The sequence below is a fragment of the Spea bombifrons genome, chromosome 6 (genome assembly GCF_027358695.1).
Source record: "Spea bombifrons isolate aSpeBom1 chromosome 6, aSpeBom1.2.pri, whole genome shotgun sequence".
Lineage (NCBI taxonomy): Eukaryota > Metazoa > Chordata > Amphibia > Anura > Pelobatidae > Spea > Spea bombifrons.
In genome coordinates this window covers 37892769-37905213 of record NC_071092.1, presented here as the reverse complement: position 1 = coordinate 37905213, position 12445 = coordinate 37892769, and the positions used below count along the sequence as shown (strand labels likewise).

Here is a 12445-nt window from a genome sequence, read left to right as displayed (position 1 = left end):
ACCTCTACGTCTAGTGGACATTGTTCTGCAGAGCTTTGCAAGCATGAGATTAGCTCACAATACATGTGCTTACAATCTAAATCCTAAACATGGCTGCCGTTTGTGCTCTATTACACAGCCATAGACTGAACGTGAATTCCATATGAAAACAGTTACAGCAACCACTGATCATGTAAGGAATGTTATATTTTTTTAGCCTTCCCCTCATTGTTGTGATCAATCTGAGATTTGCACATAGGAGGATTTGTCATTTGATGTACTTTGTGCTTTTTTTTTTCTCTTAAATCTCGAGCAATTGCTTTTTTTAAACAATCGTTTAAATACTTTTTTTTTTCTAATTGGGTAACGTATCGATGCTGGCGATTCACCAGCATCCCTCTTATTGTTGCTGTAATAGTACATGACAGCAGTTTGGGTGAATCTGCGTACAGTCTTGCAACGTGTTAATCTTGACGTATTCACGATGGTAAGTTTATAATTTATTTCCCAAATCACGGCAGTCTGTTCTCAGCTTGTGCCAGACAGGGCCCTCTCACCCTCTCAGTCTATGGGCCGGATGAGCATCTGGACGGCTTTGAGAGAATAGGAGCCTCCTCTGTACTCTGCCCAGTATATGCCGTCCTGGTGCTTGCTGCGGTAATGACCTCCCCGGTACCATACGCCGTTAAGGTTAGCGTGTGCGCACGCATTGTACCACCATCCTCCTTTATGGAAATGAGCGCAGTTTCCTGAAGATAAAATGTGATTGTTATTAGCCTCTATACACTTACAAAGGTGTGTGTGTGTGTTTTATTTATTTATATATATATATATGTAAATGTGTGTGTATGTATGTATAATGGCTTTAAATTACCTGAATATGTGTCTCTGTCTCTGTCCAATGTTGTGAACTGCTTGCCGTTATGCCAGACCATAGAGTCGCCGGCATTTCCCTGGTACGTTCCTAAACGCAGCCTGTAAAAGTCCGTCTCCGGCTCCAGGCGGAAGCTGCTGTATTCTGCGTAGACTTTCTTACTGTTCCAGTCCTCCAGCTCAATGAGCAGTTTGTAGTTATCCTGGTTGGTCAGTTGATAAATGGCGTCTAATCCCAGCCAGTACTCGGAGTCGATGTTCCCGAAGCCTTTCTGCACAGGGAAATGAACCTATTCTTAACAAGTTGCTCATAATGACACCGGAACAATCATAAGGATATTAATCGGCATATTGTGGCACTTTTGTAGCATAGGATAGTTTAGTGTTAAGATTTAAAGAGATCAATACATTTTAAAACGTTATGGCATAGATTAACGTAGTCTATGATCACATGTACCTCAAAGTGTGTAATAAGACACTTTATTGCGTCTAACATTTGGGTTACATCTCCTTAGTACTAACGGTTATGGAGTGTCAGTGTTTTGTTATCTTGCCTTGTATGTTTCCCAGTTCCGGAAGAAGTTAACAGATCCGTCTGTTCTCCTCTGGATTACCGCCCAGCCGCCAGGTTCCAGTCCGTTCTCGCACCAGAGCTGCACGTGATTATTAGCGTTATTCGGTTTAATCAAATAGATTCCGCTGCTGGAAAATCCAGACTCCTTAGCGTGCTTGCAGTCCCGAAACGGGCCTATGGAATAGATATGTCATGTTTTATTAAAAAAATATTTGCCAGACACAGGACCTCTCCTCCCCCAATATTAATAAACATATGAATAATACTGTGCTTTCTCTACAATATCTGCAAAAGATGGTGAATGGTTAACAATACAATACAATACAATCTGTATCGCTGTGTCTCCCTGTCTTTAAGTTGGTTAAATATGCCCTTGGCTGGTTATGAGTATACAGTCTGTACATCTTGAGAAAAAGAGAAAATAAATCGCTTGTTGCCCGACTATTGACAAATGGTTGGAGGGGGTTATTGTTATAAACATCTGCTACCCAGGAGATACCTGTTTAGTGGTTGGACCATTGGTGGACCATCTCTGTTCCACGTTGCCTATTGTTCACCCCTATTTGCCGTTTCCATCCTCCTCTGTTTCTACCCACAGCTTTGGCCTCTGGCTGCCAAAACTCCAGTACTTGTGATCTTAAATGAAAATCCTTTACATGTAATTCATGTTAATGAAGTCTTTATAGCCTTAAATGGATATCCTTTCCAGTAGCTAAGTGTTCTAGTTATAAAAATCATTCTCGTGATGCTTAATACGACCGCTCAGTTAAGCAAGGGATAGCTTAAGCCAGCGTCTAAGCTCCCTTTTTTAAACATGTTGATATTTGTGGGCGGAAGGGCTTTCGCGGCACTTTACTGCCCTTACGTTTGTTGCATTAAGGATTTTGGAATTGGGGAGGACAGTTGTAAGTAAATGAAAGCTGGATGGATGCTGTTGGTCTCTCTGTACTTTTTTTTTTTTCTTCAGTTTCTCAGCAAACGCAGCCTTTTAATAACAATCGTTCCCCGCCTGTAGATGTATTCAGGGTGTTTTGACGTTTGTGAATAAATGATATTCAAGTGCTTGATGATATCTGCCAATCCATCCTTAATCCGTCAAGGTATTGTAGACGGCAATGGCGTTAAATCAAGATTATAATCTTGAGCGTTGTTTCTAAAAAGGATCCGTAAAGAAATAAACCTCTTAAAACTATTCCAGATTTGTAATTCTCCTTATATCACTCCTTATAGTAAATCGCTCTTTCCCAAAGCTGTGTGATAGCTGCTTGGGGGTGTTTGCTCTGGATGCCTCCGCGTCGCGGGCTTGTTGTTCTCACAGCATGGTTTGGTACAGAATGTGCCATCGAAATGCAAACAGAGCCTTTTGTTTGTAGGATAAACTGTGATCTTTGTCGAGCGTGCTGGGAGGCCCCCGAGGACCCCAAGGATAATTTTCTCAGTATTCACGTGGCATTTTTCTTTTCATTCCTGTTGGATAAAGCTTAAATTCCAGATCCTTTTTTTTGGGTCCGATCTGTACGTGTGGAAACATTTGTTTTTGCTTTTGTTATTGCCCAGCAACTGGATACCTTTCCTTTGATGAAGAAAGGATACTTCTACATATTTGTGTAACCTTTCCTCTGCGATCCACGCTGCGTTCGGTGACGGATCATTAACCGCAAGAACGTATTTTTATTATCTGCTTAACAGCCACTTAATGGTATGGTGGGATCAAAAAGCAACCAGGATATTGTATGCCGTAAACATCTGCGTGCGATTACACGTAACTCACTATTTTACTCGGAGGAAGCGTGCCTTAGGCTGACAGGATGCCCGCTCACTAATGTTTCTCCACCACTTGTGATCATGTGAATTATCTGTGATTCCTTAAAGGGATAGTAAAGCCTCGTGGTAAATAAGCCCTCTGTTTTCCAAAAAAGGGGGAAATCTGAGAAAATGAACTAATTTAAAACGGTTTAGACACGATAACTGCTCTTAAAGGAGCAGTCACAAAGCGAAAGTTGAATCCCACAGCCTGTCACGATAATCTGTTTAAGTCTGAGCCCCCACCACGGGAGAATGCATTAAGGGCCAGCAAATGCAAGCCCCCCAAGGTCTGTTATCATGGAAACAGAAACCCCCAGAAGATAGCACCTCTAAGTGAAATGTGCCAGAGAGACAAGCGCCGGTAAAAGTGACGGCATCCTACCGTGCCAGCGGCATTCATTTCGGCACTTTTTTTGTCCTACTGGTCTCAGACATTATCGAAATGTTGTTCTTTTACATGTGATTCAGACATGTTCAAATTTTAGGGGGGAAATGTGAGTGTTTGGAACACAAAGACTTGAAAGTCCTGGAGCTTAACCACCTCCAACAGTATGGCTTGAAAAGGAGAATATTACCCAAAACCATGACTGACTAACGCCATAAACATCCATTAAACTGCCACTATCACTCCTAAACATGTTTCGTGTCTAGGTTACCTAGACTCCACAGTGTCTTATTAATACATTTAAGAAGCATGGCGCATGTTTCCAGGACTTTTAATGAAGAACTGATATGACATCTGGATTCAGCAATTTTAATGGTCTATAAATTGATGTCATTTCTAAGAACTTGAAGTTACCTTTGAGTAATTAGTATTTGCTGAATACAAGAAAACAATTTGTTTTAACGTCCGCTAAAAAGGTCTGGATTTCATTAGAGCACCTTTTGGGGAAATGGTAATTCAAATAGACAACAGGCTGAACCGACGATGGCCGGTAATCTAAGAAGCCGGTCACTGTAAGACCATCCATAGAACCATAACTACAGTCATTGATTTTAGTCAGATGTCTTTAATTATAGAAAGAAACCTGAAGACCAAAAAAGCAAGAGTCAGAAAAGATGCCTCCACCTTGGGAATAACGTCAAGATCTGGAGAGAATCCAAATTTAGTTTTAGCCGCCGTGTTCCTGTGTGTGGTTTATTAATAATTGTACAATGTTGGACAGCTGGAATTTGACGCTGAAACCCTTTTATGTCATAAGACGGGTTCCTGTTGTGACCTCTGTCTCTGCGTGAGAGCTGTGTTGGCTGCTACATGGCTGCTTTTTATACTTCTTCTTCCTACCAATTGTTACTTGTATGGAAACACCAAATACCCCACAAATATATCCAGAAAACATATTCAACTGTTCTGACCCATTCATGTGTAATTGGGCTTACTTGCTTGCTTGCTCAGATGTGGAAGATTCTGTAAAGCTCGTAACTGCTATGTAACAGAGTGAATGCACAGAGGTGTATGAATCATGATTTACAGCACCATCCGCAGGATTCTGCAGGTATTCCGGCTCATCTGTTCTACAAGCTTCCGATTTTTCACCTCTTCTTACTTCCTGTATTAATAATGTGACTTTGTTCTTCCGAGTTTTGTCACGTCTCATACTACAGCCGCCTTGTGTTTTGTCTTTGTGAGATCTGGCCACTGCTCATTTGGACCAGTTTCATTCTTGCGCTAAATTAAAAGCCTTTGCTGAAAGGGCGAGTAAGGGTGAGACAGTCACATCGCTAGTTTTTGGAAATGCGAAGTTTAATTTATGATCCCTTCCTTCTCTTCTCCTTTTTTTTTTTTTCTTTTGTTAAATTGCTACCGTTGTAGGACTGGACCCAACTAATTTTTTTTTCCTGTTCTCCCCCAATTTCCCAGGATCGATAAAGATTACAGTCCACATCTGGCTGCGTTCTGTGCAGCAGCATGACCTATTGCTAAACTCATACAGCTGATGTTGCATCATGTTAAACTGGAGCTTCCTTTTCAGAGTCTTCAAGACTAACGCCAAAAAATAATGCCCTGTCCAAGTATTATGGCTACTTAAAGCCACTGTTTTTTTCTGGAGGGGGGGTTGTTTCATAGTAAAATAAATTGCTCCCTGTTATTTGAAAAGTGTTTTCTTAACAACAGTTTAAATCTGAGATTAGAAGAATGTTTTTATAAAGAAAAATGTAAATCATAAGCTCTGTAACACGACAATAAGACAAGACGAGCTTAAAAACAGGACATGACGCCTGCCGGATTTTTGTGAGATTTATGCACAGCATTATGTTTTACCCCACAACTGAACACCAAGGGCATTTGGTGTCTATATGGTGGTATATGTGCAGTATGTCACTAATGCAGTATTGAGGATCTGTCAGTCATTATGCAGCACATGTGGAGGGATAACCGGTCTCGCTCTTGCCCATTCTATTCCATCTTTCTTACAGTTTGTCATTTTGGGAAGGAGCACACGAAGGATGGATTTAGGTCCCATTTTTAATAAGTTACTAGCACTTGGCATAACCAAAAAAGCCAATACATGATTATTTTGGCAGTTGAATCTTTTGATTGACCGGGTTCCTGTGAACACATTACTGATTGCTCGGTTTGGGTAAAGAACTCTGTTAGGAATGCACTGTTTTAAGGCTTCCCTGTTACTTTCTCTTTTTATATATGTGGAGATCTATGCGTCCGTATTTAAATGTTATGATAATGTATGCAATTTATTTCTCTGCAAGAATTCTTTGACGTAGAGTTGGCATGAAATGAGAACAAAATAGTCATGTTTTCTGGGCCATCAGGACAGGTCTTATGTTCATCCTAAAATGTGTACGGCCCATGAAATCATTTTATTCATGATGACTATTTTATTATTATTACTTTTTTCCTTCAAGTCATCTAATCATTTAAATTACAGATCGGCCATCAGCTGTTCTTATGGTTTGTTTTCATTTTTTGTTAGATGATTTCCCCCATACAGTTTCTTAAACGGTAATATAGCTCTTTTAGAGCGATCCAGCTGTGCTTCTGTATGTAGTCATTTTGGGGTTGGCGGAGTGAGACAGTCTTTATGATTTAAGTTACAGCCAAAAATTCCATTTTAGTATCGCTAGGCCACCAACTTCTATCGGGCTCCGACACCTTATATCTAAGTAATGCAATCTTTGTAGAGTCTAATTTTGACTACAAACAGTATGACCAAAATGCTTTGTGTCTGTCCAGTTATACAGACAGTAATTTACATTGGCAAATGCAATGCAATTAGAAACATAGGAGAATATCCACTCTGACTATGCTTATAATTTACATTATCTGCATGTTCTTATATTAGTCCCATTATTTAAAAAATTACATGAAATATATTACCTTCATTGACTACGGTGACTGGAGGGTTCCGGAATGGGCTTCTTGTTGGTGTCGGGACTTGTGGAGGCTGTCTGCTGTCTCTGGCTCGTGGATATCCTGTGTCCCGCTGAATTTCATTGCCGGCCACCAGTCCCGGTGTGTACTGCTGGCTTTGGGGAATGTGCTGTGGCACCACCTGAACCAAAGGTGGTGAGCCATGGCTATCCCTTCTGGAAAAAACTCTCATGCAGTGTTCTTCCAGCAAAGCTATAACTGCTGACTGGTTATTGACCAAGTCAACCAGTGATGCGTATTTCAGTTCCAGCTCTTTGTAACGTGTAGCTGCCCTAAGCATCTCTGCTGTTACATTTAGAATCTTGTTTTCCATCTGATAGACTTCAAGAGAGTTGTCTCTTTTTCGGATGATCTCATGCAGGAGCTGCATGTAAAGTTGAGTGACGCGAGAGTTCATGTTCCGACTTTCTTTCCTTAGTAACTTCACCTCACTAATGATATTTCCATCCACGTCCACAATCACTTGCAGCATCTCCATCTCCCTTTTCTGCTTAGCTAACGCATCTTTTAGGTTCTCCAAGTCCATTCGAGTTACCTGGTCTTTGTTTGACCCAGCTGCCTTGGTACTAACGCATATTGGACCCGTGATTTTCTGTTGTGGAACCATGAAGGTGTAGCCACACTTTTTGCCATCACCGGCATCTGATTGATCAACAGAGCGTGTAAACCTTTTTGAAGTGTCTTTACCAACTTTGGATTTATTTGTACAGTCCCCAGTAGACAAGAGGAAAAAAAACAAGAATCCCAAGGTCCAGACAGTGCTGCCCATTTTACGCGGTACAAAGGAGGTATCCAGAATCCTAAAATAAATAAATTGGGAAAAAAATGGCTTGACACATGTTCTTAAAAGTAAGCCTATAACAAACTGGTTTTGATAAGCGATAGGTAATTTCATGATTTCTTTCTTAGTAATCGGAATTAAAAAATCAAAGACCGCTTAAGAGCACCAACCATTTTGTAAAAACGATATAAATTTCAAGATGTTTTTTTTACCTATGATTTGTTACCAGAAAAGAGGAACATTCACCTTTAAAATCTACCCTTGGATCACATAGCAAATATACATTCTTTATTCCTTTATAACATGATCGCAATATTAAAGGGACATGTCTATCTACACACACACACGTGCACATGCGCACACACACACTGCCACTTTTGTGCTAGCATGTTCTTCCCTGATGATTCTTTAGAGTTAAAGATTATTATACTCCATAAGTAGTAATGTACATTTTGTAGGTATGAATTTGTAGGAATCGACTCCCTCGAGAGTTATCCATTTCAGGAAATCAGAATTCAAACTTGTTTACTTTCCGTAGCAACCAAGGTGTCTTCAGGGACGACCGGGACGATGGTTTGTTCCAATTTGTTTTTTGGAATGCACCGTAAAGTATATTTAGATGTAGCATAAGCATTAATATTCAGAAGTTAACTTCTCCTGACTCCCTGTGACTGTCCTATTAATTTTTTAGACATGTGCCAGATGTTTAGGGGCAGGTGCCTGCCACGGATAATTTTGTGGAAACCGTAAATTGGCTGACAGCCGCCAACCTTAGCTGTTACCGTTGACTGCCCTTAAGACTCCATCGGTCAAACTGTTGTCTGTTAGCCAGTTACTAACTCCTATGCAACACCTATTCTGCCACGTGACCGATTTTTATGGAGGACAGATTATTTTAGCCTTTACAGGTGCTTTTTGTAGACAAATAGCCGCGCTGCGAAGGGCCTGTGAGTTTGTCCTGTAAAACGAGCAAAGTTCTCCTGGGGTTCTTAAATCCGTGAGATGATTTATAATCCCCCTGATTTTACTATACCTTCTACAGGGCCAGTCCAGCCTTAAACCCGGAGAACAAAAATTTTCAGCTCGCTTCAATTTACCTGTGAAACTTGTTAAGTGAATACTCCCCTGATTTTACTTTCTGAACAATATGTATAGATCTTTATAATCCCCATTTCTAGGACCAACATGTTATTATAGGCCATATTCTCATACACCACCTGCAATTGCCCATCACGGTGCCATTTGGATATACCCCCAGACAGAATGGGGGTTGCTCAGCTTTTAGGTTTAAACTAGTAATGAACTAGCCTCCAAGTAGGGTTTGCCCCCTTTCTTTCCTTGATTTGAGAAGTTGTTTCTTGCCGTGTAAGAATATGATTATCAATTTTATGCTTGAATGTTTCTTTAAATAACATTGATGTCATTTTCTACTAGCACATACTAAAAGTGATTTATGAACATCTTGTTTTTATGCTTCAGTTTATAGGAGAGTTAGATTATGGCATTTAGATTCTTTGATCATAAACCAGCACATAACTACATCTGTTCCTATTATAGACTCCCTCGCTTTCTTATAAGTTTATACACCCCAAGTTATCCTAACATGTACTGATGTATTGTTACGGAAAGAGAAATTTCCTTATAAACATTATATCAGTATTTTTCACAATGTCATCATTGCCTTTCTTCCACAACTACATTTTGCCTTTTTTATGAATTTCATACAAATATTTTTGTAGTTTGGGTAAATATAGAACAAGGTGTAATTAATCTTAAAAGGAGCATGAATACGTCTTCATACGGTCTGCTGTAACAAAGCTCATAGAGTCAAAGGCTGTGGATGAATTCAGGATTTCAATCATTTCAGACAGTTTCACTTTACAATCTCTTCTAGTGAATGGTTTGCATGTTTAGTAATACTTCTGTCCTATTCCTGGCCCCTAAATACTTTTATCACACGTACGTCTCCTGCTAACCTGTTTGGGTACAAAACCGTGATTTATTCTTTCCTTGGTGTATATTTTTTTTTTGCCTTTTTCTTTATACCTGAAAAGTGACGTACTACGTAGACAAACAATTAATTGCGGTCTTTAGTATGTTAAGCAAACTATGTTCAGTATGTTAAAACTTTCCTTATCTGCATGTTGCTTCACATGGAAATTAAGTGTTTCCAGCTGAAATATGAAAGAACAATCTCTGGAAAATCAGCAGTACCAGAAATAATGTTTCTAACGCTGCCTTTGGTTACAAAAGTATTAAAGTAAGCAGCATAAGTGCAAAAGCAACGTTAAGCCCTCCAGTGAATGCCGTTAGGAGTGTGTTATAGATATTGGGTGTGTTTTTTGCAATCCGTCTCCCACCCATTAAACATCTTCACTTGATCACATCTGCAGTCTATTTATTAAGCGTCAGGTTTGAGGGAGCGCACTAACCCTGGTTTTCACACTCTCCACCTTTCTTTCCATATCTAATTACTGTCCACGTCTGCTTTTTCTTTATCTCCAGCTGAATCAATAAGATCCCCATTTCATTTTTCTTCTGGATTCCTCCCATTATACCCATTGCCAGGGCACACTATTTTTGTCAGAAAAGGGGTTAAGACCTTCCAGATGTTCCCATGTGCCAAACATATGAGATTTTCAAAGGCGCTCGTTTTTTTTCTTTCATCTTTAGAAAAAACAGATAACAATTGCGTAAAACCAACCTTTTGCCTGACCTTGATGAAATCTTCTTCTAACTTCTGTTTGTTCCAAAACCCAGAAGGTGGGAGAGCAGCAGGAAAGCAGCCCACAGCTATCCTAAGAACTCATGAGCTGTGTGCTGCATCTCTTCTCCGTAATACAAGCATCCAAATCAATCACCGGATATCCCCAGCTTGCTTCTTCTTTAACAAAGTGCCAAGTACCCCTTCCTAGCCCCATAAGCAGATAAAACTGGAAACGTCAGGTTGTGACAACTTGGTCTGCTGACGTTCACTGGGTCTTTAATACACACAGACATCTAAGCTTAAACCCTTTATGTGCACTTTTTTTTCTTTCTTACTCCTTTAATTCATCGGTGGATCATAAACACGAAGGTTCAGCCCCACAGGACTGGAGCCAAAGACCCAACAGCTCCTCCTTAAATAGAACACTGGAATGGAGCGGGGTTTGCCTCGGAATCCGAGTAAGGGCAGCAGGTTCTAATAAATGAATCGCATGGTAGTTAAGTCCTGCATTATCTGTTTCTAATTCACTGGCTTTGTTGCTGCTCCTCTGTCTCTCTTTTTAAAAATCTTTTTACAGGTGAGTAACATCTTCCTCCACATACACACACATATACTGTAACTTGGTCACGACATGCTTTGGCAGACATGTCTGTGACACGAGATCAGCATAATCCCTTTCTGTAAACGGTTACCTCCATCAGCATTGAAGGGAGGATGATGTGTTTGCTGAGCAGAGGATCGCGTCTGTATTTTATATAAACCACGTCTTAGTTTGAGTTGTAACAGCAGAGGACACGATGTTTCACAGAGGAATCTGACACTACGTCTGCCGAAGGCTTCTGTATAGTGTTCAGTGGTCCAGCGTGCTCTCCCGTCTGAGTCCGGCACATGTGGCAGTGTTTACGGTCACAGGGTCAGATTAAAACCTCAACGTTTGTTTAGGGTTAGGAGAGTCTATCATGCGTTTTAATATTCTACCTTTTTCATAAGAGAATTTTTAACAAGAAAAAAAACAACTGACTTACCTCAGCCCGTTCCCCCTTTGCCAGAACTCTGAGCTGAACGGCGTGCAGAGTATGTTCTGCGTTATGTCCGTGTTTAGATAGGGAGGGATAACTGCCTTATGTAACGTGCCTCCCCATTAAAGTCCATGTAACCTGAGATTTCAATCCATGCTCTGGACCATTTGGCCTCTCGTCCCGTCTTCTAGTAGCGGGGCCGGTTATTCCTTGGTTCCTGCAGCCTTTCTTACACTAAATAAATTGTTCATTGGTTAGTCGCAGGCTCTTTGCTCTTGGAATTGCTGGGATTAACCTCCAGAATTTATGAAAAGTTAACCCTTTAGAGAAAAAAGCCGAGTCCAATTCTCCTTGGAAACAGGGATTGTTTTTATTATATTAATTCTAGGCAGAGCTATTCAGGAGCATGGGAACATAGCTGCAGATATTTGGATTTCCAGTTTATAATTGCACTGTTAAAATTAAAAAGTTCCGATCTGCTCCCTAACAACATATATCTTCCCTTCAGATTACGTGGAGCCACTTTATTATCAGAACTATTTAGAACAGCAATAAATAGCTTTATTATAAATCAGACTCATTGGATCTACATTTACTGTATTTTAAACCTGTATTATCGGGCATATTGGATAACTGCGATGCCTTATACCGTATATAACAATGATTGGGAAATAAAATAAATAAAATAGTGACAGGTTTAATCGGTAAATCGTGAGTATGAAGCATTTCCGTTCCGGCTCGGGCAGGATGAACCCAATCGCCTTTTCCTCCGATAGTTGCTGCACCGTGCCATACATGATGACGAGGTTTAACCTTCCTCGCAGATGCGTTATGAATGGCCAGCTTGGCCTGACTTGGAGGAGAATGCCGGGGTTGTCCTTTTATAACAGATAATCAAGTTTATGGGTGGAAATGTTTCAATTCATGCATCGTTTACGCGTTATTGAGAGCCCATCATCAGTTAACCGATATTTCACCGCCATTCAGCGCTCTGACGGGGAAGGTGCTTCATAAATAACTGCTATTCCACCCCTGAATACTTTTTCCATCTTTCTGTTCCCAGTCTGATCTCCGGGCCTCACGTCATCTGTTTAATTCATCTCAAAACTCTACGAAAGGATATATTGATTGAAAAGGTAGCCAGGGGAGGAAGCCGAGTGCGATGTAAATTTCCTCTCTCGTGTAACCATATGTTTTAGTGGCAAGGAGGCTCGTGGTCAACCAGAGCGAGCCACTGCTGTGCAAACATGACGCCTCTGGCTTCTACAACTGCAAGTCCATAAAATGAAAATCACCTAATAGAAATAAAACGTAT

At 40.4% G+C, this 12445-nt stretch overlaps 2 protein-coding genes across 6 annotated transcripts in view; one reads left to right on the top strand and one right to left on the bottom strand.

Annotated features, from left to right (window-relative positions):
- RALGPS2 (Ral GEF with PH domain and SH3 binding motif 2) overlaps positions 1-12445 on the top strand; it is a 58797-nt gene that overhangs the window by 31080 nt on the left and 15272 nt on the right. The window lies entirely within an intron of this gene.
- Positions 169-11272, bottom strand: ANGPTL1 (angiopoietin like 1). 3 transcript variants are annotated; one of them, XM_053469865.1, is made up of 5 exons: positions 11137-11272; positions 6570-7423; positions 1407-1600; positions 854-1124; positions 169-728 (listed from the first exon to the last, which is right to left on the bottom strand). In XM_053469865.1, exons 2-5 carry the CDS (start codon positions 7390-7392, stop codon positions 541-543), a joined length of 1476 nt encoding a protein of 491 aa, XP_053325840.1. In that variant the 5' UTR covers positions 7393-7423; positions 11137-11272; the 3' UTR covers positions 169-540. The 3 variants fall into 3 exon arrangements, with proteins under 3 accessions (XP_053325840.1, XP_053325839.1, XP_053325841.1); XM_053469864.1 differs by lacking the exon at positions 11137-11272 and adding an exon at positions 10109-10399; XM_053469866.1 differs by lacking the exon at positions 11137-11272 and adding an exon at positions 10121-10399.

What these genes read in the sequence shown, in the direction of transcription:
- ANGPTL1 (XM_053469865.1), bottom strand. Translation starts at nt 7,392, where the DNA reads ATGGGCAGCACTGTCTGGACCTTGGGATTCTTGTTTTTTTTCCTCTTG. An exon ending in GGAACTGGGAAACATACAAG is followed by an intron (nt 1,125 to 1,406) that starts GCAAGATAACAA and finishes TTCCCTGTGCAG; the next exon opens with AAAGGCTTCGGGAACATCGA. An exon ending in AGACAGAGACACATATTCAG is followed by an intron (nt 729 to 853) that starts GTAATTTAAAGC and finishes TTTTATCTTCAG; the next exon opens with GAAACTGCGCTCATTTCCAT.